This window comes from Lepisosteus platostomus, chromosome 8, assembly GCF_059453375.1.
Source record: "Lepisosteus platostomus isolate fLepPlt1 chromosome 8, fLepPlt1.hap1, whole genome shotgun sequence".
NCBI classification, from domain to species: domain Eukaryota; kingdom Metazoa; phylum Chordata; class Actinopteri; order Semionotiformes; family Lepisosteidae; genus Lepisosteus; species Lepisosteus platostomus.
The window spans coordinates 25,183,757-25,208,214 of NC_142618.1; the positions used below are offsets into that span (position 1 = coordinate 25,183,757).

General features: G+C 39.2%; 1 protein-coding gene and 1 long non-coding RNA gene across 3 annotated transcripts; both read right to left on the reverse strand.

The window, feature by feature from the left end:
• Nucleotides 1-636: 636 nt before the first annotated feature.
• Nucleotides 637-20,177, reverse strand: csrnp1b (cysteine-serine-rich nuclear protein 1b). 2 transcript variants are annotated; one of them, XM_088642964.1, is made up of 5 exons: nucleotides 19,983-20,177; nucleotides 9,050-9,258; nucleotides 5,493-5,752; nucleotides 4,727-5,023; nucleotides 637-4,129 (listed from the first exon to the last, which is right to left on the reverse strand). In XM_088642964.1, exons 2-5 carry the CDS (start codon nucleotides 9,231-9,233, stop codon nucleotides 3,086-3,088), a joined length of 1,785 nt encoding a protein of 594 aa, XP_088499090.1. In that variant the 5' UTR covers nucleotides 9,234-9,258; nucleotides 19,983-20,177; the 3' UTR covers nucleotides 637-3,085. The 2 variants fall into 2 exon arrangements, with proteins under 2 accessions (XP_088499090.1, XP_088499091.1); XM_088642965.1 differs by lacking the exon at nucleotides 19,983-20,177 and adding an exon at nucleotides 15,257-15,498.
• Nucleotides 7,418-9,037, reverse strand: LOC148657119 (uncharacterized). The gene is made up of 2 exons (XR_015940879.1): nucleotides 8,537-9,037; nucleotides 7,418-8,505 (listed from the first exon to the last, which is right to left on the reverse strand). It is a non-coding gene; the product is annotated as an uncharacterized LOC148657119 (long non-coding RNA).
• Nucleotides 20,178-24,458: the final 4,281 nt, after the last annotated feature.

Genomic DNA, 24,458 nt, shown 5'->3' on the forward strand with positions numbered 1-24,458 from the left:
CACTGCTTCATTCTGGGGTCAGGAGACCTCTGTCACCTGCCACCTAAGATTAAGATTTTTTCATTCGATATAAAGAGAGTTATTAGTTACAAATAATCCAGTGATACAGAAATTTATAATATCTTTCAACAGAAGTTAAAATCATACCAGATATTCTTTAGTTAATCCACATTAAAACTAGATATTTTGAAACCCATTTTTGTCTAATTTGTAATCAAATATGATGTTCTCACAGCATTACAAAAACCTAAACTTTACCATAAATGAATTATTTGTCCCAACTTCCAAGGAATTTATCATACTTTTTCCAACATCTAATATGTGGCACACTTCTTTTTAAAAGTGTTTTACCAGCAATGCACAAACTTCTATCAGCCTGTGACAAACTTACTAACACGCTCACTGCCAAAATAACTCCTTTGGGAGTTTTTAACTTTGTCCACAGTTAAAATTAGGTGTAATCCAACCATAAAATGAAGACTCAAATCAGGAACTGCAAAGAAAAAAGCAGAAGTTAGTTCCATGCTGAGAAGTAGAAACTATTAACTTTTCAGCATGGAATTAAACTCTACTTGTTTCCAAGACCGAGACTTCTTCAAAAAACTGTCACTTAACTGAACAAAAAAATCACAGTCATTAAGCAAACTTTTAACATTTATTTAAAGTGATAGAAACATTGTCATATTGCTTGGATGAAATGAAAATAGTTTTTATAAACAGAACATTTCTTGCCATGAAAATGTAAAAAATAAAGCAGCATTCTTTGCTCTGCAGTACCTTTTAAGCAAAAAAAAATCAAAATATATACAACATAAAAGGCAAAAGAACATTTTGAAGCAAAGCCTCAGATCAATACATACATTAGATTACATTAATAAATACCCAGAATTGTATTTCTTCATAACAAGCAATTTTTTTTTATACACTAAAAAGAAATTTACAAATATAGTGCCTTCATGTTGGCACAAAAATCAAATAAATTATAAAGAAAGCATATGAAGGCAAAGCAAACATACTTCCAATGGTTCATTTTGCACTTTTTGTGTAGAAGCTATATGCAGAGAAACCTAGGAATGTGTAAATAAATATCACGTTTAAGGGCCTGCATACACATAATGCCTAGAATATATAAACAGCATTTCAAACCAGTTTCACTGTCGACAGGATATGTAGTATCAACTGTAGTGACCTTAAATGCTCTCAATGCAGGGAATATTTTAATGCACATACTGCCTATTTTGACAGAGTATTGGGAAAACTTGTTTTTTCAGAACTGAAAGAAACAGGTAAGGTGAACAGCATTAAGAAACAAACTAGTGAAAGTTTTTTTTTTAGTGAAAGTAAATGATTTAGAAATTCTAACTGATACCTATAAATGAAAATGAATTATTTAGAGCCATTATTCATAAAGATTATGAATCCCTTCTATCAACATAAGAACTTCAAACATGGATTAATGCTTGATAGCAACAGCCTTCATCATCATATACAGGCCCATAGGTAGGCTTCATTATATTACAAAATTTGCAAAAGTATATAAGGTTCCTTTTCCTTCTAAAATAATTTCTTTTCGCAGTACAGATTAGAATTTTCTTAATATACATAATTTAGTTACAAAAATTTGAATCTATGATATACATATATTATGCAAAAATGCATCAGACCCGATTTTTTTGCAATTAGAAGGTAGTTGAAATTAGCACACAGTTCACAGACCAACAGCTAAATAAGGCCCTCTGTTTTGAATGGACCATTAAAAATGGTTCCTCTGCATAACAGGCACATCGTTAGGTCACTCTGAACCAAATGACCAACTTTCTCACTTAATTAAATAAATAAAAATAAGGAAATAACAATGAAAATAATTTAAGTTGAAATGACTTATTTAAAGAGAAAATATAATAGGTTCTTAAATATTCTCCGATTCGGTTCAAAACTATCCGATAACCCCAGCATTTCCTATATGCCACACATTTCGGCACATTATTTACTCCCAAGAAGCTTAACTCCTGTTAGTTTAATGGGTAAACACTTGTGGAGGAAACAGAGTTCAGTCTCAGGAGAGCGCTAGTAAAGAGAGAATTGCACTTCCAATCAAAACCACAGTGCTTCTTGAAACCTTATTAGTACGATGTTCGAAAAATAAATATGGATGAAGAAAATAAATTAGAAATTATACATGTAATACTTTTCAGGTATTACAGAGTTATATTAGTTTTTTTTATTTCACCTTGAGTTTCAGGAAAAAAGTAACATCGTAGCTCACAATAAATAAAATGTTCAGAATAGTGTAGTATGTAAACGGTTTGTAATGTTGCCCCAACACAAGCAGTATTGCCAAACAAGCAACACAACTCTAAAGGGAGGAAAAAAACTAAATACTTCTTTCTGCAGCGGTTCACTCAGTTCTAAATATTTCACAGTGCTGCCTGGGGATCACTTCCAACACAACACACTACAAAAGAAATGTGTGTCCCATACAAGACAGTGGGCTCCAAGTGTGGAATACTGGTGTGCATCTGAATTCAAGCATCTTCCAGTTATGGCTTAAATTCAAGGATGGGTCGAAGGGTCACAGATTTGTTTGAATCAATGGAAACATTGCCTTATTATGTGGTTACACTTTAAAAACACTCAGATTTAAATCACAGCTATGGTCACAATACATTTCTCTGAAGAGTTCTTAAAGTCCCTGAGGCACACTTGTATAATAATTGATGACGACCCAAAAGGTTCTGAAACAAAGTGGCAGCTCTACATGGTGCAATTCAAGGAGGAAAAATATTTTTCCCAGCTTCTCATGATAGGATGACAGAAGCCAAGGGTTAGAGAAAAGACCACCAGACTGTTTTGAGTCAGACTGACTTCGAAGATCTTTTTAAGAATGATAGCTGCCGACTTGTACTGTAATGACTGAATTTTTAATTATTAACATTTAAAGGCCAATAAGTCTCAATAAAGAAAAAAATATCACAGCTTCCTTTAAAATCAAAATGGTTTTGCCTTAAAAGTGATACTGTAAAAAATATATATATGTACAGTCCTCATTCTATGTTTATATTGTCCGTTTTACAAAGATTGTTTTTCAAACCTTCACAGATTCCATCATAGAGGATTTAATGGCTTCTTCCAAAAGCTGATTGTCTGTGAATGTAGGAGGGGGCTCTGGGACGGATTCAGACAGGCCAATCAGCGACTCCAGAAAACAGGTGCCAGAGTCACTGGCTTGGGGGAAGCTGGGATAGCTGGGCAACTGAAACTGATAGAAATTGTCCAGATTCTCGTAATCTTTCAAAGAGTTGTAAAGAGGGCTTGGGCTATAGTCTGGGAAGCCATCAAAGAACTCTAAATCAGAGTCTGAAGACAGGCTGAGGTCCATGTAACTCGTTGAAGTGTGATCAATCAAAGGTGTAGAGTTGCTAGGAAAAGGTTGAACTGAGTTGCTGCTCTGAAACAATGTAGTGTCTTGGTTAGCATTGTCATCTAAACACTCTGAGATGTTGGAGATGTGGTTGTCAGTGTGGCTGCAACTTCTGCCTTCACTGCTCACTTTAGACAGAGACCCTTCCACAACGTTATCATTAAACAGATCAGATGTGCTGGCAAACCCAAAGCCACCTTCTCGCTGTTGGTTGCAGTTAGTGTCATGGCTGCTACAACAGTCTTCATTATCAGAGTCATTGAAGCTGAGGATTCTTGCCAGACCATTGTCATCCACATCTGACTGGGGTTTGTCACACTGCAGACTGCTTCCTCCACAAGGTCCTTCAGAATCCTCACTTTGGCCGGAGGAGCTGGAGGAGTCGGTCATGTCGCTGCTGCAGCTGTTCTCTCCAATGGGATCCAGCTCTGTGCTGAAGTGGAAGGTGGGGCTGGCAGGAACGGTCCGGTCCTCCTGTGAGGAGGGGAAGATGAAATTGTCTTCCGCTTGCGGCTGCTGCTGGCGAGGCGGGAAGCCTTCTGTGTGGTCCTCGGCATCAGAGTTCTCCTCTAGCCTCTTCTCTAACTCCAGCTTCATGATGGTGTGGATGTAATGAGTCTGGACCCTGCTGGAGTTGAACTCAATCCGGCCTTCCGTGTTGCCACATCCATCTTTGGTGCAGCCGCAGGGGAAGGAAGAGTGGTCCATCTAGAGGAGGAATGAAACGTTCAAAGAAATGAGAAAAGGTACAAAAACAAAATATGTGAAACTATGGATGTCTTATGTTGTTTCCCCCCCAAAGACAATTTAAGAGTGAGAGCTTTCAAATTCTGCATAAGGGACTTCACAAAGAAACAACAAGCTTTCGGTTGAGATTAATAAGATCACTTTATTAGTCATATATAATTTCTTGTATTAGGAATGTGTCTTTTTCGCATACCACAGCTTGCTCTCCATGAGACACACAGACAGGGAGAAGCTTGGGGTCAGAGCACAGGGTCAGCCATTGTACAGCACCCCTGGAGCAGCTGGGGTTAAGGGTCTTGCTCAGGAGCCCAACGGAGTAGGCTCAGATCTTTAGCCACAGAGCCACCGCTCCGCCCCTGGAGCCGAAGCAGGAATGGGAGCAGGGCCACCAAATTCTGGGGCTGGGTTAGAATCTCGGCAAGGGAGGAAGAATGTGGAAATACTGACACTCGCCTGCTTTTCCAATGATTCTTCTGGAGTGCTTTAAAATAGCTTGAACGTTTTGGGGGAAACGTTTGGGAGAAACCTACAGCCTGTCCTCGAACGCCCCTCGCGTACCTGACACTTGATGCCAGCCAGGCTGCAGCTGCAGGTCTCAGGCTCACAAAAGCCCTGGCAGTCACAGCCACAGTCTTCTCGGGAGAGCCGGATGGAGTGCAGCTCACGCTTCTCCTCTTTGTCGATCTTCTTCACGCCGGCGGCCTTGAGTATCACGTGCCGCCTCTTGGATGGGTAGGGGTGGAGAAAGAAGCCGTCCTCCAGATCCACTCCGCTGATGTCAATGTCGGCTTCAGGTATGTCATCTATGGTGAGTTGATTGGCCTCCTCGGACTCCCTTGTACCATTCTTGGTCAGCTGTTGAAAGATTATCAAAGGAACTTTTCCGTTAGTAGGAAAGATTGGGCAAAAAGCCTCAGAAACTTTGTAAAGGGGTACAAATGAGTCATTTCTTCTTGATAAATAATTTCGAGCTCTTTTGGATTTGTCTAATCTGCATGCTCAGTTTTTCTCATTGATGTTTACTTGAAATCCATATTACAAAATTGCGGGTTTTTTTCCTGCTATGAAAGCACAATTTGGAGAAAGAACAGCTTGTTATTGCTCTATTCAGGCGGTTCGCCTTAGAGAATTTGCAGTGCACATTCAAGCACCGACTACTTGTGCGCCATTCAAAGCTGCAGCTGTCGGGAGTTCTCCAAGCGGAGAAGTGCGTTTTGAAGAGGCGCCGCGCCAACAATGCCCCAAAAACACGACTTGTTTTTTTTATTTCCCTGGCTATTTGTGCGCGCAGGTGCCCTCTTGACAGCGGCAGGGGTGGCCTCACCTTCTGCTTCAAGGCTTCCAGTTTCTCCTCCTTCAGGCGGTTCTTGAGTTTCTCCCGGCGGAGCTGCTGCTGCTCCAGAGCGAACTCTGCCAGGGTGTACCGCCGGCACATGCTGTGCTGCTTCACCATGCCCAGGGTGCAGCCCCCGCGGCTGGGCACGCTGGTGAAGCCCTGGCATCGCGGGAAGAAGAACACCGTCACCTGGTCAAACTGCACTGTGCTTTTCCGTGCCCGCTTTGCTCTCTTCAGTATGGACGTGACTGCAAAAGAGAAGAGGGGGTTCGACAGATCAGTCAACACAATCATCAAAAGGAAGGGAGGGGGACAGACAAAGTAGACCACAAATCGGGGCCAATGACCACGGGTTATTTTCTTGGTGACATTTTTAAAGGACCAGCTGAAATTCTCCTATCATTGCGGAGAATGTGACATACTTGAGGTTTGCAAATTGGGGGATTTACAATCAGATCAATCTATTCTGACATTCCATACAGGAGATATTAATTACCTAAGGGAAAAAAAAACGGATCGTTAAATGTTCTAGTGTGTGAACAAAATCATACATTCAATGGAAAAAAATTACCAGATGCAGTCTTCTTTAAAAAGAACTCCCAATGAGCTATATTATGACTATTGAACTGCGGAATGTTTGACTGGGCAATGTTCCAAAAGCAATAGGAATGTTTCAGTGGAAGGAGTCTAAAGCTGCTCAGCAACACTCACATTTCCAGATAGGAGACTGTAAATACAGCCAACCTTGGAGCCAAACAGCTGCCGCTTTGGCACTTCCACAAGATCACCGCTAGAGGGAGTACAGCACGCACTGCCAACTTCAACTAGCAGTTCTTTTCAATGAAACATGAAGTGCATTGTACAAATTTCTACTCATTGCTAAGTCCCCTAAAACCTTAGAAAGGATTGTATCTAATCACGCCCTGTTTTCCTTAGTTTCCCTCATATACAAATCACTGGTTGGCATCCATGTCACTACACCACTTAGAAACCTGTCTCGTGTTTGCAATTGCCAATTGGCATGCCTATTTATATAAACAGCGAATTTCATCTCAATAAAACATGCAGCTTACATACTCCTCCTGCATGATAAACAGCAATAAAACAAAGTTTTCCACTTTTTCACTTGCATACAACACTCTTTACAAATTCTCTATGTTCATGTAAAACATATATCAAACAGAACAATAAAGTATCACAATATTGCAACAAATGTAAAAAAATGCCTGGGTATTTTAACACCCCTCATCCTATACCTGAGAAGCAGAGATTATCTGAAACAAGCTATAAAAGCATGCATGTTGTAGTAACAACCAAAATAGCAACTCAAAGGTGTGGCTTTCACCTCCACCTATATCATTAAGTATGACAACTTCTTGTTCTTTGATTACAAAAAAATGTAATCTATACATTGTATGGCATCTTGTCAAAAATGGACAAAGCATACAGGAAAAAGGAAAAAAAAACAACTGCATGTTGATTGACAGATCTTTAGTATCATATTGGTTACCTTGATCTTAACATTTTATCTGCTAAGAGGCTTTCTGAAAAGACTTTGCATGCTTATTTGTTTAAAACATAAGATACCAGAAATGTCATGCATTTGTCACCAGTTAAACTGAAAACCTAATTCTAAATGGCAAGACAAGACCTTTTCTCTCAAGAATCGTTTTTTTTTATCTCAAAACCATATGGAAGAGCAAAATGAGCTTAGCAAACTGCAACATTCTCTGAATATTCTAACAATATACAGTACATCAAAACTTTCACAATTTTCCTCAGGAAGGGAAAATATTGGAATCCCCCCGATATAACTCTTGGGGATTTCATGGAATATATACTTCTACCTTGAGAATGTCCACTCATTGATGCTTATCTTTACTATTTTACATTTTGTTGGCATCTGTTTTCCCTTTAGTTTCTTCATTCCTAGTTGTGGCTATGCAGAAGCAGGAAGATAATAATAATGATCAACTTTATTTTATATAATGCCTTTAAAAGTAGGTTTAAAAAAGTGAAAAAGAAAATAGTCACAAGGATCGCAAGATACAATAAGGATAGCAAGATGACTTCAATAGCTAGGTCACCATCTCTGCTGAGCTGGCCACATCTGAGACCTATTGTCCACCTATACGATCCAAAATCATGATCCAAGATACATCAAACATTTTCACATAAATTTAGAATCCAAGTACCATTTCACTCACAGAAAAAAACACAAAAGCACAGAAAACAGCTCTTTACAGTTTTTGCATTTGAGAAAGAAAACTTCAAAATACAGTATGAGGGCACAAAAGCCAATGGGAGCAGCAAGCCCAGTGGTCAAGGAAAAAGAAAGGAGGAAACATCAACCACAAGATTGTTTGTTCAGAGCATAAACAAGGGGCCTTGCTTTTCCTGTCTCAGGTTTGCCTCAACAGTTATCACTGAAAACCTCAAAGATGGCTCCTAACAGTTGAAATCTACCAACCTAAAAGTCACCTTATTTACAGACATGCCTGCTAAACAAGCATGGCAATCTTATAACTGTTGGACACCTCTCAGAAATGCTTTATTCCCTCACTCTCTTTAAAAATAAAGCCTTTTACACTAAAACCTACGAGGTTTCTCTAATCATTCTGATGCAGTCAAACGTCAACAAGAATGCAATGTACCCTGCATATGGCTCTGCATTCCTCTTCTTTGATCGGAACTCCAAAGAGAGTTATTCCTAAAATAAATGAGCACAGCTTGCTGTGCCAAGTGGAGGCTTACGCACTCCCTCCTCAGCAGCACCTGTACTGGGTGTGCGCCAAGCAGCCACACAGAAGTACACTCTGTTCTCTTTGCCAGAGCGTGGAGTTCACGTCACTAGAAGGCCTGCCCTTAGATCTTTAGAGCCTTTCTTACAACTGTTTGTCCCTGTACTGCCGGTCCTTTCTGGTGCTTAGAACAGGACGGACCAGCGCAAGAGCCTTTTTGTAATTATACATTCCATTCATTATAAAAGATGCCAGATAATCTTGCTTGTTTTTGCCTTTCTAGGATAAAACTTGGATTGTGTTAATATATGGAACAGCATATTCTTTAACTGTAAACAGCTTTTGCTTATTGCTTAAACGTTCCATTTGCTTCACTGTAGCTCTTATTTGGTAACACTGTTCAGTTTTAATCGTGCTGAAGCTCCAGCATGGAGAAGTGTTTCCTGTGAATGGTTAAAAGAGGAGCAGAGTCAGATGATTCTTGGAGGAGTCTGTCTACCCTTCCTCATTTTCTCTCCTGCGAGATCATAGCTGTGACCCACAAAGTGACCAACACAGGGCTGGAACGTCTACAAATCCGGTGGGCATAAAATAATAACTGGTGGGGTTTTTTTTAACAGAAGAAGCTTTAAAGCAATAGTTAGGTGCTGCTTACACTTACCAGTTAGGCACTGGAATAGAGAAATGGATAGGCATATGTCAAAATTATATAAGGAACGGGGCAAACTGAACTCACTTTGTCTTATTCCTTAGGCAAAGCTTTGCAGGCTCTGAAGGACTAAAGGAAGTGTGAAAAAGGCTTACCAGGATAAGACGTTTCTGGAGAGCTAGGATTGCTAGGCCTTGAATCCAGGGTGTCTGAGTAGTAACTCTCCCCATCTGAATCCCACCCTGAAGAGGCTGAAGAGCAGAGGGAGGAAGGCGATGAAGAGGAGTAGCAAGGGTCCTCATTAACCTCGTCGAACTTTCTCTTCAGTACCCCACTCATGGTTTACTTGTGGCGTGCAGACAACCTGCCGGACAAGAAAGAAACAAAAGATAATTACAAAAATGTCATCAGTGAGCCTAACCACAGGTTGACTGAAATCTACTCTTTTTTTTACAGGGCAGTGGGGAATTCTCTTTAACATCAATGCAAATGAAAACGACCATCTGCTTCACTTCTCACAGGCCATGCATGCTAACAAAAAAAAAACTGCACTTACTGGAAACATCTTGAACTGATAAGGAACTACCAACAGTAAACTGATTGTTCAGATTTTTGCCCTTTTAACAAATGTAACTGTGTAAACACATTGATATACAGTGGCAGTAGGCAAAACTGTACCAGACAAAGACATATTTAGCCCTCTGCTTTCACAATCCATCTCAAGTCTTTGGCAGAAGGCAGTTACAAGAAAACCTTGATAAGATTAATGCTCTCTTACTGAAGCTAAAGGAAAATGATTTTTTTTCTGCCGTCTACAGAATCCTGCATGCATTTGTTCTGCCTAAATAAGCTAAAGAAAGACAAGGTTTGTCTTGAGGGGATATAAAATTTAGTTTATACATTTTTAAAGAGGCTTCCTGAGTGGCTCAACCAGTAAATATGCTCGCCTCAGTATCTTTGATCAGAGCTCTTTGATCACGGGTTCGAGCCTGGGTCATGTCACAAGCTGACTGTGATCAGGATCGCCCAAGCGGTGCAGAATAGGCTTAGTGCTGCCAAGGCTGGGGAGGTCTTCCAGGGCTCTCGTGGCTCTTAGAGACAGACTTCTCCTTCTGCCTCCCAGGTACTATGCGAAAGAGGTATCTCTCCTCCATTTATGGCTGGTACCAGGCTGGTATTAAGTGCTCTAAAGGCAAGTGGCTTGAAAGAGGGGCAGGTCAGAGGAATCAGTCTACTGTTCCAGACTCTCCTGGGTGCGGTCAGAGGGATGAGATGAGGTATGAAAATTCCACAATTATAATTTCTAAAGTCACCAATTATATATATATATTTAATTTAAAAAACTTAAAAATCAAGAGGGATAAAAATGAAATAGTTTCTTCTCACGTGGCTGGTAATCTGTATGTTGAATGGATGAAATTGCCTAATCTTTCACAGTGTTTCTGATCAGTGCAGGGATTGAGAGGACTGCTTTCACACACAGGTGGGAAAATTATAGTCTCTTACTAAAACCCTAAAGGTATTTCATTTACACTGACAAAACACTTACACGGTCAAGACTTCACTCAAATAGCCTGTCATCTTGTTATTTGTGTGGATTAAAGCTGTCAGTCAGGATGTCTGAAACCTTAACAATTTCCCCATGGGATGTGTGCTTGGGTGCCCAAGCACGGCCCACTGACCAAGGGTTTCACCTCACTTATCCTCTTATATACATTAAATAATTTACTTTCACACCACTTATTTTAATATTAGAATTTGAAAGAAACAGGCATACATATGCACACGGGTTCTACATTGCAAGAATAGTGCAAAAAAGCACGCAAGCAAAAAGAATAGATGAATGAACAAAGGCTTTAAGATCTCATTATAACCATCAGTGGACCGAATTCTTGTCTTCATCAATCTTTTTGTAAAACATGTTTAAATGATCATCCTAATTGAGCAATCGGAAAAATGCTAAAAACGCACTCCTCCCCCTTCAAAAAAATTGAATCTGGTGCTCCAATCCCTTTTTAAGAGATAGTAACATTAATCATGTTGATTAATCTCCTTAACTGCAGTGTTGGCATTCTCTCATCAAGTGGCTCTATCTCTGGAACCTACAATTGTTAGCCGTTTTGCAGCTTCCTAATCAGCTGTAGCCAGTCCCGCTCATTAATTAACAAAGAAGACCACTTCCACGATGAGCGGGCTGCTGGCGTCAATTACAGGCCGGACTCTGGAGGGAACAGCAGTCTGCGCCTGTTATTAAATGAAGCATCAAATGCACAGACATCGACTTCAACAGCACTGTCTGGAGGGAGGGCTGTCAATTAGGAGTTCATTTCCCCAGCCCACAGCTCAGGCTACGGGAGGGACTTGAGTGGATTCATAAACTTCCTCCTGAACTCTGTGTAACTCTGTCCCACACCACATGTAGCACTGAGAGCCAGACAAAAAATCAGGTGTGGATGCACGAAATGCCAATAAAAAGTATCCTTCTATTCACTTTCTAACCTCTTCATCCAGTCCAGGGTTGTGGGGGAGCCTGAGCTTCTCCCTGAAAGCAACAGGCCCAAGGCAGGGTACACGCTGGATGGGATGCCAGTCCATCACAGGTCAGATCCAAAAATAGACACACTCCTACCAGGGCAAATTTTCTCAGAAGCCAATTAACCCACCATTAAGTCTCTGGAATGTGGAAGGAAACCAGAGCACCCAGAGGAAACCCACGTGAACACAGGGTAAACATACAAACTCCAGGCAGATAGCACCCCAGGAACTGAACCAAGGACTCTGGGTCTCCAAACACTGCACCACTTTGCTCCCCTACAGTGAAAACCATGCCTTTTCAAAAATGAATACTTCCTCATCTTGCTCTGAATATATATTACAGTTTGTTAAACACAGTTAAATGTCATATCCTCACTTCCTGTCATCTACTGTGAACTGCTCTGTGGGTTGGTGGGGGTCACAACCTCTAAAGGTCTTGACTAAAAATAAAACCAAAACATCTGTAAAAAGAAACACATCACACCTAAAGTCTATACAACAAAACTAAGTGGGGGGAAAACACATGCTCAGATTAACAGAAGCATTTAGCAAAATCCATAATTGACAAAAGATAACTTGATTTCCAATACTCATCAAACACATAAGATGGCAAGGCCTGTGCATTGCTGTTTTGTTTTTTTTACCTGAAGGAGAATGAATGTCATGCTCCAGCTACTGCACACACTGCAAAACATATACTGGTCCTGTTTGGTTAAATCCACAGAAATATGTTGAAAACTTCTGAGCATAGCAGACCGTTATTTTGATAGATTGCAAAACTGCACCATAACACACCTCTATCTAAAAAAAAAACGCTTTTATTAAACGAATCCTGGGTGCGTTGTCATGGTAAATAGCTATTGCTACACTGTTATGTTTTAAGAAAAAGTGTTACTCATAATTCCAAGTTCGGTGAAACATCAGCATTTCGCATCACCGCTGATGTAGGGCGAGCTGGGTGATTCAGCATGACTCAGAGCATGACTGACCACTTTTTTTTTTACTGCACGACATTACAGCCTAAAGATTCCAGACTATGGGCGCATGATCTAACGTCAGCTGCAGCTTGTTTGGCAAAGTAGTGTAGGAGTGCACAAGCACAGTGATCTTCAGCCAAACAGCCAACCCAACAGCTTCAGTAGGAGTGTATTGGGCGATTGAGCTCATCATAAGCCATGATACCCTGATGAAATAATCTGCTAAAACTAAAAGGCTATGGAAGTGATGCAAAGACAGACACATTGTGATGGAGCAGACTACACTAACTTGATCATGTATTATAACAATATATAAATGAAATATAATAACACGGAGAAACCAGTATTAGATTTCTTTTCACAGCTTATTTTTCCGGACAAGCAGGCAGGTAAGTGGCTTATATTGTAGTTTTTAAAAAAGCCCCCAAAATTAGAATTCAACAGCAAAATTCCAGAGGAATATAATACCCACAAGATACGAGATACCGAAAAGTATCTGCCACTCCTCCTTCAGCATATCAATTTACAGATAATCCCTTGAGGGAAACAGCACAGAGGAAAAACATGGAATACAATTTAAAACACAATCCTAAAATATTCCTAGGTAACACGATGCAAGTACAGAATGACATTTTTAATGTTGTCAGACAGCGAAAACCTGAAGGGGTAACAGCGGTGCATGCATTCAGCTTTGCCTCAGATTAGATGAACTGAGGCTCTGGGAACGCATTTCAACGAGACATTCCCGTTTCTAAAAAGCACAAATGCCATTCCACTTGGCAAATGTGACATTCGTTTCGTGCCCCTTGCGAACGAGAAGTATTCTGGAGGAATTTTCTGCCTACAACTTGCAGCAAAGCAAGGACTGAGCAGACGTCACAGTATCCGAGGAAATTGTTTGGCACATAACAGCGAAGTACACACCAGTTAAATTGGCCCTGGTGTGACCTTAGCTGCACCTTCTTAAGGTGGGCCTCTGCAGCCCTTTCACTTCATAAAATGTTGACTGGGTTTCAGCTGACAAACATGAGGGAGAACTGCTTGACAATTAGTCAAAGCTGAAATGTTCACCATATTAAAATGAAACTAACTTTGCTACATAGAATAAGGGTAGGGAATCCAACAAGCATAGCATTTTGCAAGAGTTTGCAAAAGTTTGTGCTCATGGATCAGGGTAAAAGTATAAGCGCTTTATGGGAAAAGGAAAAGCACTAACACAAACCATTTTGCCTTTAAGCAATTATATTTACTAAGATAATCTGACACCATTATTGGTACCTTAATAGTAGTATAACTTTCAAGTGTTAATAAAAGTGTTTCAAATGTATTATTGGTTTTATTAACTTTCAAATGTTCCTTTAATGAATGTTCTTTCAAATAATTTTTAGCATACATCAAATTTCAAACATAACAATATTCAACCTTGTTGTGATTTAGAGTTTTCTAAATACTTTACAGTGAGGTTTAAACAATCAGTTTTCCAAGCTGTCAATTCTTATCAGCAGAAACTTTGAAGGGACTCATTTCTAATCAAGTACACATAGAAACATTCATATCACGCCACATCCAGACAGCTAATAGGCCTATTTTTTTTAAAAAAACAGTACAGTACTCAGAGATGTAATGGACCAATTACACTAAATATTTCTATTAAAGGATGAATGCAGAGGAACAAATTGTCCATAATTTTGAAACTAGGCCAGTGTTTCATCAACTATCAGACAAAACAAGCTGTATAAAATCATTCACATTACAGAAATAGCAGAGAATACTATTAAGCAAATAAAGCAGTATCTGAACACATGGGAACAGCTCATCTAAAATTAGAAAAAACGTTTTTTTTTCCGCTGTGTAGCACTGACATAAGAGCCAGGGAGAAGAACTATAGCAGAGTAGTGCCAGTTTTTCTGATTCTTAACATAATCCTTAACAGGTTGAGAGATAGCAAGCTTGGCACCTCTCCCATCAGCTCATCTACCCTGCAGATATTCTCACCCTCAAATAATCACTTGCACTTCCTTCCATGGATTCGGATTGCAAGGGACTGGATGAGAGTTGTTTTATACATTATGTATTGTATCAGACCACCAGCTTTAAGGTAAAGGGGATTTGGAAAGCATCTTGTAAAGCATTATGTAATGTATGCGAATGTAATTTATTTGATAAAGTTCTCCATGCTGTTCTTTTACTTTCACAGAATTTTAAATGGAAAGAAGGGAATCCACCAACTAAACTGCCCACGGAGCACTTATTGAACATGTAACATACTGTATCACTAGAACTGTATGAGGCAGCCAGCAGCAATTTAAATGTGTGTGAAAACCACAGCAATGAAGTAAGATAAACACGAACTCTGCCAGGTATTCCAGCTCCAGCAGTGAACGGCTTTTCAAAGCAGTAAATCACTACAACCATTAGATTATAAAGACGTCAGTGGAAAAAAAGATCAACTAATACAGTACCCAGAAGACGGGACAAAGAGACTCAACACAGTGTACCTATGAATAAATTCAGAGTTGACCATTAACAATCTTGAATTTCAAATTTCACGTTTTATCATCAATTAGCTGAAAGCACCAGAAAAACAAAATGAAACGGGGCTCGGAGGGTCTCAGCCTCTGTTCTTGCACTGAAAACTTCTCATGGAGAGCCAAATGATTTGAGCCCTCAGACCAGTTCCTCTCTTACAGGAAAGACTAACAAAGGATCTGGATTACTGGAGAAAACCGATAATTTTACAGTGCAATAAAAGACCAAAGAGATTAAATGTTTATTCAGTAACCTGAAACATGAAGCTGCAAAACAAAAGCATCTCATGCTACTAAAATTTCCTGTAAAATGTTTACTCACACAGAGTATGAAACTTTTTTTTTATGCCTGGTACTTCACTTCCCTGGATCGAAAAGCATTTCATTCGCACCGCCAGAGCTTCACCTTCTGAACAGAGCTCAAGAAACCTTGGACTGAATCGATCCGTGGCGACAAGAGATCTAATCAAGATGACGCCGAAGTATTCCTTTCCAGACACGGCATCCTGTCACTACTGCTTCAGTCTGCCCTCATGAAGACAGCAGTCAAAAGGGTAAACCCACTGCATGCAGATGACTTTGTCCTTTGAATTGTTCAGCCGGCAGCTTGCTCTGATAACGAGCCCTCATGTCATGCAAACTAGTATGAACTGCCGGAATGGATTTGCAAGGTAAACACAGTGCGGGACTGTGTGATTGCTGCACTTTAACTACCACCCATTCTAATTGTTCCATATTCTGTTTTTGACTGATGGCATAATCAAATCACAATGTTTGTGCATTTTCTCTTCTGCTTTATTTTTACCGAACCGAGGGAGAAAACTCGCAACTTTCAGGAATATTACTCAGGGAACAGCCTTGGAAGAAAAAACGTAATAAAAAAATTAATTCTGTCTTGTTCTAAGGGTATGTCTTACATGGGCCCATCGAACTTTTCATTAAAAGTATCATTTTAATTATTTCTCTAAAATATCATTGCCTTACTAATCTGGGTTTAACAGATAGAATATCGGAGCACATTGAACATTTGTTCCACTATAGAATAGTCTACCACAGCTAAAACGAGAGATTCGAACCTACTGTATATGTTAAAGATGCAAGAACAGAAAATATCTCCCACAAATTGAAATAAAACAGTAGGAGACAATTTATTTTTAGTTTATGTGGAGAAACAAAAAGAAATGAGAAAATAGTGCCACCTTGTGGTGCCTCAATAGGAACTACCAGTTCTATGCTTTATTTTTTTTTGTTTCTACGAAACGTAATTCTTCCACTGTACATTTCGCCAAGGAGACATTCTGTTCCTTGGCTCCATCTCCTTTGCTCATTCATTCCAAAGTGGGAAAAAAAAACTTTCAAAACAAACAAATAATGTGATGGATCAAACCCGCAGGAATTCCACTCTGGCACCACAACTCCCACTGTCCTGGAGATATCATGACAAATATTTAACCCAGATGTGCTCTTCTCTCTTTCTTCCTTTGTACTAACTGTTACTGAAAAACTGAAAAAAAATGTTTTTTTTTCCATAATAAAAGGTTATCCATTCTCTTCTGTGAGTTAAACTACAAAACATAAAGAATATTCACATATAAAAAAAGCTAAAGTACACATTGCTTGACTCTTTGGATGATACAGAGGAATGATAAATTAGTCACATCTCCAAACACCATTTAGGCCACCACTAATTTAACCTGTTATTATACGCAACTACCTACAGAGCTCTGCCACCCCATGTACTTCTCCTTTCCCTTGTCAAAGAAACCAGGCTTGCATTGCTATTCATAGTATTTCTAATTATATTTATGTACAACCAATTTTATGTTGTTAAGGCCATGCATTACTGCAGAAGAAAAACATCCTAAAGGTCTATTTTCACCTCATGTTTCATAAATGAAACGGAAACTAGGAATTACCCTTCTTGAGTGTTTCATGAGAAACTAAGTGTTAAACTTCCAAAAAGCCCTGAAGCCAAGTACAATCCAAATCTATGAAGAACAAATCCCACTGCCATTTTTACAAGGTCAGATTCATTAAAAATGAAATGAATATTCAAGTTAAAGATGTTTATTCAGGTGTAAGCTGACAGCTCAAGTAACGATGCGACTCTTTTTGAGGAACGTCAGGGCCTAACTGTCCTTTACACACGCACATTTTGTGTTTCAAAAGAAGGCCAGTCCATCTTCAAGCAGGACTTGGGGGGGGGGGGCAGAGGAAAGAGGTGGAATATGAAGAGTGAAAATCTGCCTGAGGCACAGGGGTCACCATTTCTACGCTGCTCTGACAAGCTCTAAGGCATGTTGGAGGGTCACAAAGCAGATGGGACCTCAGCACTAGAACTTTTCAGAAGGAGTAGGCCTCCAGCAGCACAAAAGAAACGCCATTCTTTCAACAAAGTAACGACTGCCACCCCACCAGGCACAGAGCTAAACATGGGTGATTTACAACGCTCTTTCCCAGGGCTTTGAAAAGTCAAAGGGCCTTGATTGGTAAGTGTGTAACAAAATATAGCAGCTTCCTGCCCTTACAAAACGTGCACTCCAATACACAAAACATCTTAAGAAAACTCCCTTTACAACATTTCAGCCTTGTGTCTTAAGATAACCGTCTCAATGTCCAAAGAGAAACGGGAACCTAGCAAGACAGGGGAGGATAAGCGTTTTAAAATTGAAGAAAACTGGAAACAGGGGAGGATAAAACTCATTGTGCTGAGTGAAGTCTCCTTTCTCTGTCCAGGCAAATAATTCACCGCAGCCTCTCATAGTTCAGACTCGTGAAAGGCTTGTGAATTTCAAAACATTCCTATGTGCACCCACATGCCTGCCTGCACAGAAGAGGAGGCTTTGTTGATGGCTAAACACAAACTGACAATGATTCAGACAAAACCTTATGAATAAAAGAGGCGGAGCGTGTAGTGTACAGGAAATGTTACAAGGTAATGGACAAATCAATCTAATCTAGGCTCCTCTTCATTACAAGAGCTACTAGCTTACACTGAGAATTTTCCACTGTTGGTACAGTATGAAGTACTCCTTCCTACCTCACTAAGCTGGCACCTGCACTTGACTGTACAGACTGCTGAGACTTACCATGTGTTCCAAGTCACCTTCTAATTGTTGTTGCACTCTTTACAAAGAAGTCTGATCATTCAATTGCCTTGTGGCTTGAACTATACTGCCTATAAGGCATATAGTTTATAGGTAATATAGGCTTTCCATTTTTCCACAGAGATTAAGGTGACAAGGCTGGACAGTATTGATGAATCTCATCACGTCATATTAATATGGTAAATGTAGTTGACCAGACTGCTTTTGCAAGAACACCATGCTCTACAGTAAAAGCTATTAGGATACAGCTGTGTGAAGTCAACAAAATAATAAAAAGAAAAAATGTAATGAAAGAAATGAGGAGCTCTACAAAGTTTTGTTTTGTTTCTTACCCCAGCCAAAACATTTTAGCCCATGCTTACACAATTCATTGCAAACTAATAAAAGAACCAAAATTATTGTCTGACCTCTGACACTTGTCGAGTGTGTGGTATGCAAGGAGGGGAGTCGACAACAGAAAAGAAAACACAAGTTTCGTTTCCACAGTTGCCAAAACAATGCTGGGAAGTCACTCTACTGACATTCCAGAGAGAGAAAGCTTCCCTGTACTTCTGGGGTCTATACCCTGCGAGGGACTGTGGTCCCCATCTCCTCAGTCTCTGGGCAGTGATTACTCAGCAGGAAGCCCCTTACTTAGAAAGCAGAGATCGTTCTGTTCTGCAGCTTTAAGACCCCAGCAGCTTAATTAACTTCTTTTGAATAGTCCTCTTAACGATTGCACGGCTCTTCCAAGACATTGTACGTTTTTCTGAGTACTTCATTTATTAAAGATAGGCCAGAGGGTTTAAGCACTTCTTTAAATTAACTCATTTGCTTAAAATACTTGTTCAGTAGATCAAAAACATTTTTGCTACCACTTATCTGGGCTGCAGCATTCTAGGTGATAATATTCCATATATAGTTGCATGCACGTCTAGAATAGTTATTATAAGAGATCTGTTTCAGCGTTTAAGGATAGAAACATTATGAAGATTAAATACGAACCAACCATGGTTTTGCTTGCATAAAAAAATATGTACTGCTATTCTCAACACGGTGTATTCAACGTGATGATAGTTGTAGGCAAAGTCTGACCCCCTCACCCTTAGCGATTACTGCTAATTACAATTACAACAGAGTATTCTCTTCAACACCGCGTGACCTCGATCAGCTGTAGTTCCTTAAGGAGTCGCTCGTGTAACAAGCAACTGGGACTTACCGTGAACAAGAGGAATCAATTTTGAATACTGTATATACAGACACTGGCTAATCAGCGTAGTATAAATCAACACTGTCGACTGTCACCGTGCATAACACCTCAAATTAGAGTACCAAAACGCCTCACGATTTATTGTGTGATGTGCATAAGCAGTCTGTTAAGAGCACTCGTGGCTAATTAATTACACAGAAAACTCTTTCTTAGCTTCAGTACCTGCGGGCATGTAGCTTTAGACAATACTCTACAGGATTTTAAATTAATCATTTTTCGCATTGACCTTTTTCAGTAATGATAATTAGAAGCGTATTGGCAAGTTTCATTCATTTTTAAGTGACTACCAATGGCATTCATAGTGTAACTAAAATCTAATAATTACAACAAAAAATCACTACTATAGAAATGAAAGCTTATATATTTCAAATAAGATAACGTTTAGGTCTAAGCGTAGAGTGATACAACAATGTAAAACATTTGTTGCTAGCATCTATCCCAAAAATATTTTCAAACTGCACTTCGGATTTTTTAAAGTAAAGCCGACCTGCACCTCAGTCTCCAATCCCTGCCTTTCCTCAAATCCAAACTTCTCTCCAGAAAAAAAATAATTACCTCAACCGCTTTTTAGGTCCGAGTTACATACGGCAGAGAACATTCAAACTATTTGGCTGGTGTCCAGTCTCACGGTCTTTAAACATACATTTCATGTCCATTTTTAAAATAACTGGCACACTTAAACAGTTACTTACCAAGAGATTGTCTACCAGTTCACCATCAGTAGAAAAAGAAAATTCCGTAAATGAAATAATGTATATTAATCCACAGAATCGCGCTTATCCTTGCATAGTCTAGACTGCTGGGTTTTTTGTTTGACTCGGTCTGGACGAGAACTACACCAGCTGAAGCTCCCCCTTGTCTGATCCAACCTTCTCGGCAGCACAGCCTTTTTCGTCAGTGGAAAACTCCCTCCTGTGTGTCTGACGCAGGCTGTGACACAGAGAGACAGACTGCCCACACGGTTTCCTGCCTTACGATCACTGGCTCTGGTTTCATTATCTCCCCTACCTTGCCCTGGGGCCATGTAAACACTGGCTGAATGGGTAAAAAGAAAGTAATGCAAAAAAAATCGAGAACTATAAAGGCAGAATAAAATAAACATCACAGCTGGCCAATGAATTCGCACCTTTTTAAAACAGAGAAACTTGGTGCTGCTAAAGCAATACTACCTTTTAAAATATTATGTGAAATATTTTTACAGTACCTTAGGGAATTAATGAAGATATTAATTCACAATTATCAACACAAGTTGATACATTTTATGTAAACTAGCTGCGTTATTACATAATCTGTTGCATCAAAATTCCTTATGGTCTATGCTTTACTCATTTCTGATTACAGAAGATCTCTCACTAGCAAATCACTTCATATATCCACCTAACATACTAATATCACAAACCAAAATCTCATTTTTTTTTTTACTAAATCCAGTCTAAACGTGCTTTTCTAAAATTACCTTACTTTCTGATCTGTATTTCCCTGAGAAAAAGAACCCATTTCTTGTAGGCTACAGCAGTCTGGTTTAGAAAAGTTTGGCTTCTTTTTACAGCATTATCTAAATGCTTGAACATTAAAGTACTCTTTTCTTCACATATACCTTGTGTACTTTTAAATTGTAAACCTCTGCTTTTCTTGATTGCACTTTCAGCACTCTCTGTCTCATTGTCACATGACTTATTGTAAGTCTATCTGGTGCTCAGTTTGTTTCCCATTAACTAAACTGGGGAGGATTAGCTGTTGTCAGCGGCCTCCACCCTCTAAGAGAGGTGATGTTCAGCCAGCCTGTCTCCTCTGTGCCTCATTTCCCACCCACCACAGTTTTAACATCCTTTCTTGGCACTTCATTTTTGCTCTTTCTGCTGAAAGACTAATAGTGCAGTGGGATCAGGGTGCAGCTCTGTAATTGAGAATGCACTTTGAAAGATGTAAGTCAGCTGTTACGCTGGGCAGCTACAGATATTTCAACCAAAAAATATAAACCAAACCAACCAAATATACTACCAAAGCTGCTTTATTGACCTGTCTACCCTATGTTTACTGCCATTTTTAACACAACAATATTCCTGCCAAAACTTTCTTCTTTTTGTTCTTCTTCTTTTTATTATTATTAAAGCTAGTTTATCTTAAAAATAAACACCAAATTGCAACTGTATTACTGGCAAGTGCATGTAATACATTTCATACATACGTAAGATTAAATCAAAGACACATAACTTCTGCATTGAAGTATGCTTTATAATAAGTGATTTTTCAAGTATCATGTAATGTAGCTGTATGTTCCACATACTGTCCAGATGCACAGATACATTTACAATCATATCAACTAAGCCAAAATATCACAAATCTTTTTCATAGCAGAAGGACTTAAAAATGTGGAGTAGGACAGATGTACTCCAGATTAATTTGTAACTACAGAGATGGTTACAGTGGATACTTACTGAATAATCCTATCACGATCAGTCCGAGGTATATTTATTAATCAAAAAACAAAAACAGTTGTGTTCTCATTTTCTTTCTCATTACTTTCAAAAACTGTGTAGCAATCATTGATGCATTATATAAGACTAAAACTTTTAGTTAGACATACAGCAAAGGAGTTAAGCATAGTTTTTCTTTACAAAATAGAAAAAAAAAATTTAAAGTTTGAACTCTAGGCTTTTGGGCTTAAACTGCATTACAAGACAAGAGCACCACCAGTTGCTTTTCCAGCTTGGTCATGCATTCTCACATAATTTTTTACGAAGGAGGAAAGATGTTGCAGCTTGTGAGAACAGGACTTGAAAGCTAAGAATAATATTTAATTTTTAAGCAGCAGATTTATTAGCTGGAACAGCCAGCTTTCTGCTTTGTTGACCATATTTTCTTCTGAGTGAAGTATATTTTTGTCGTAATTCATCCATTGGCTTTATCCTCTAAGAGAGGGAAGAATCTTCAGAAATGAGAAACAAACTTGTTCTGTTTTCCTAAGAAATGAGCAAGGCCAGTGTACCGGCTATGTAAATACAGGTGCCACATTCAGCAAAGCTAGAAGGCATTGCTTCAAGCTGATATGTGCATATGCTAATACAGATTTGCAAATGGACCCTTTTAGCAGAAGCCTGTTAGTTATTCAGGGAGTTCACTTTTTAACACCATAGCCGCCTGCTCAACTGGACAGTCGACAGTCTGTTTTTTAGAAAATGATTAAGAATGGTAAGGGCCCTGATCAAGCCTTTTCTGCAAGTTATTTCTTGTTTCTGTTATAACACTCCAAACACTGCATCTGTATCTCTTATATTAAATACCAATCTTCAGGGCTTTAGTAATAATATTACTAACCCATACCAATGATTTTCATAGTTTTATGCTGAATTGGAAATGTGTGTTCTCCAACCAAGCAAAACCTCACACTAATAAAAGGAAAAAGAATGAAAATTGTGGAAAATGGATAGCTACAGATATTGTCAGACCCATGTTTTTTTTTGTGTGTGATTTGTTTAAAGGAAGAAAAATGTTGAATGTTGGCAGTGTACTTTGAAAGTGTTTATTAATTTGCTGCTGTATTTGTTCATGTTGGGTTTTTTTCACTGCTTGTGAATTTTTAAACAAAAGAACTAAATCCATTTGTTATCCACAGATGGAAACAAGATGTGCAATTTAATTTTTTATATTGTTTTTGTCATTAATTAGTCCCCCAGTGAGAGTATTAATCTAAGTTATTTTAAACTGTATTTAAAAATGCATTGTCATATTGGAATTAAATGTTCAATTTCATATTGTTTCCAGACATAGAAATAAAGAAATTGTGTTTATTCCCTTAGGTGTGAATGTAATATCTACTTCTGGATGTTCATTCATGACTTAGATAGCCCCTAAGTATCTAGGGAAAAAAACACGTGGTCTCCTTCGTAATTAGATATTTAAATATTAAAACAAATTCAGAAAAATTCTCACTGTGAACTGGCTTTCCATGAAAATATCGTGCTAAGTATTAAAACCTTTCCTAAGAATTAAAAGCTTCTACGAGACAAAGTCTACCTATAGTGAGATATCAGTTTTAAAATATACATTTAGAACAACAGTAAACATTCTGGTCTAGTTTATCAGTTTGTTGTCTTGGCCTAAAAACAAAGACCTGGGTATCCTGAGGGGCTCTGTACAGAGCTTCAGAGCTTCTGGGCCTATGTTCCTGTCTCTTCAGGAACCAGAGAATTCGTTTTGCTTATTGAGCTTGGAGGCCCAGGACTATTTGCCTATGACCTGCAGAGCTCTCTGCGAGCTCCTGTCTGAGCTCAGGAACAATGTTGTTTCGTCTTCATACTGAGAGATTTTCAGGGTTTCCCCTGGCCATAGTAGACCATAAATGTCTGTGTCTTGCCTTACTGCCTCTGCAAGTGGGTCTGTAAACAGAATGTATATCACTGGGAATTGGGGGCCTCTCTGTCTCCTCCAGGTTCTACTTGTTAAACATCTTTAACCAGAAACCCGCACTGCCCCCAGGTCTCACACAGAAGCACATTTTCTGGGATGTCTTTTCTTCAAAGCAGTATGGGGGAGACTGGAACCCATAGTCTGTCTTTCGAACGTGAATACAGGGTTGATCTACCAGAGTATAATGATGGGAATGGCACTAACTCACGTGGATAAATGGATACAGTATTTGGCTACCAGTGTCTGTTACAACAGAAAGGGACTGTGCAAGGCAGGGAATTCTCTTATCCTACACACCTCAGAGTTGGGAGTTAGAGAGTTGGAGGGGGAATTCCTTGCAGAAGGGAAAAGATACAGAGTGATATTTGCAAGTGGGGATTCTCCACTGTGAAAGAGAGATGGAAAGGACTGCAGGTCTTGCACATAGGCTAAGGGCAAAGGTCAATAAGCCACCCTGCTCAACACGGCTCAGGTGAATGATCAGATATTGGCCGCAAATGGTGACACTAGGGGTTAAAAAGTGGACTATTGAGCCACAGCTAGAATTAAGAAACACCCAAAAAAGTCAGGGAGGACAGTTTTTCACACCTCCAAATGGCCTGAAATGCACTTTTGTGAAGTGACTGAAGAAGGACTGGAGAAAATGATTTCATTTACTACTCTGTAAATAGCTAAGAGCTGTAATAAAAATTACTTTTGCAAAAAAAAACCTTTATGCATTCCATGGGGCTCATTTTAAATGAAGGAAGTTAAAACAC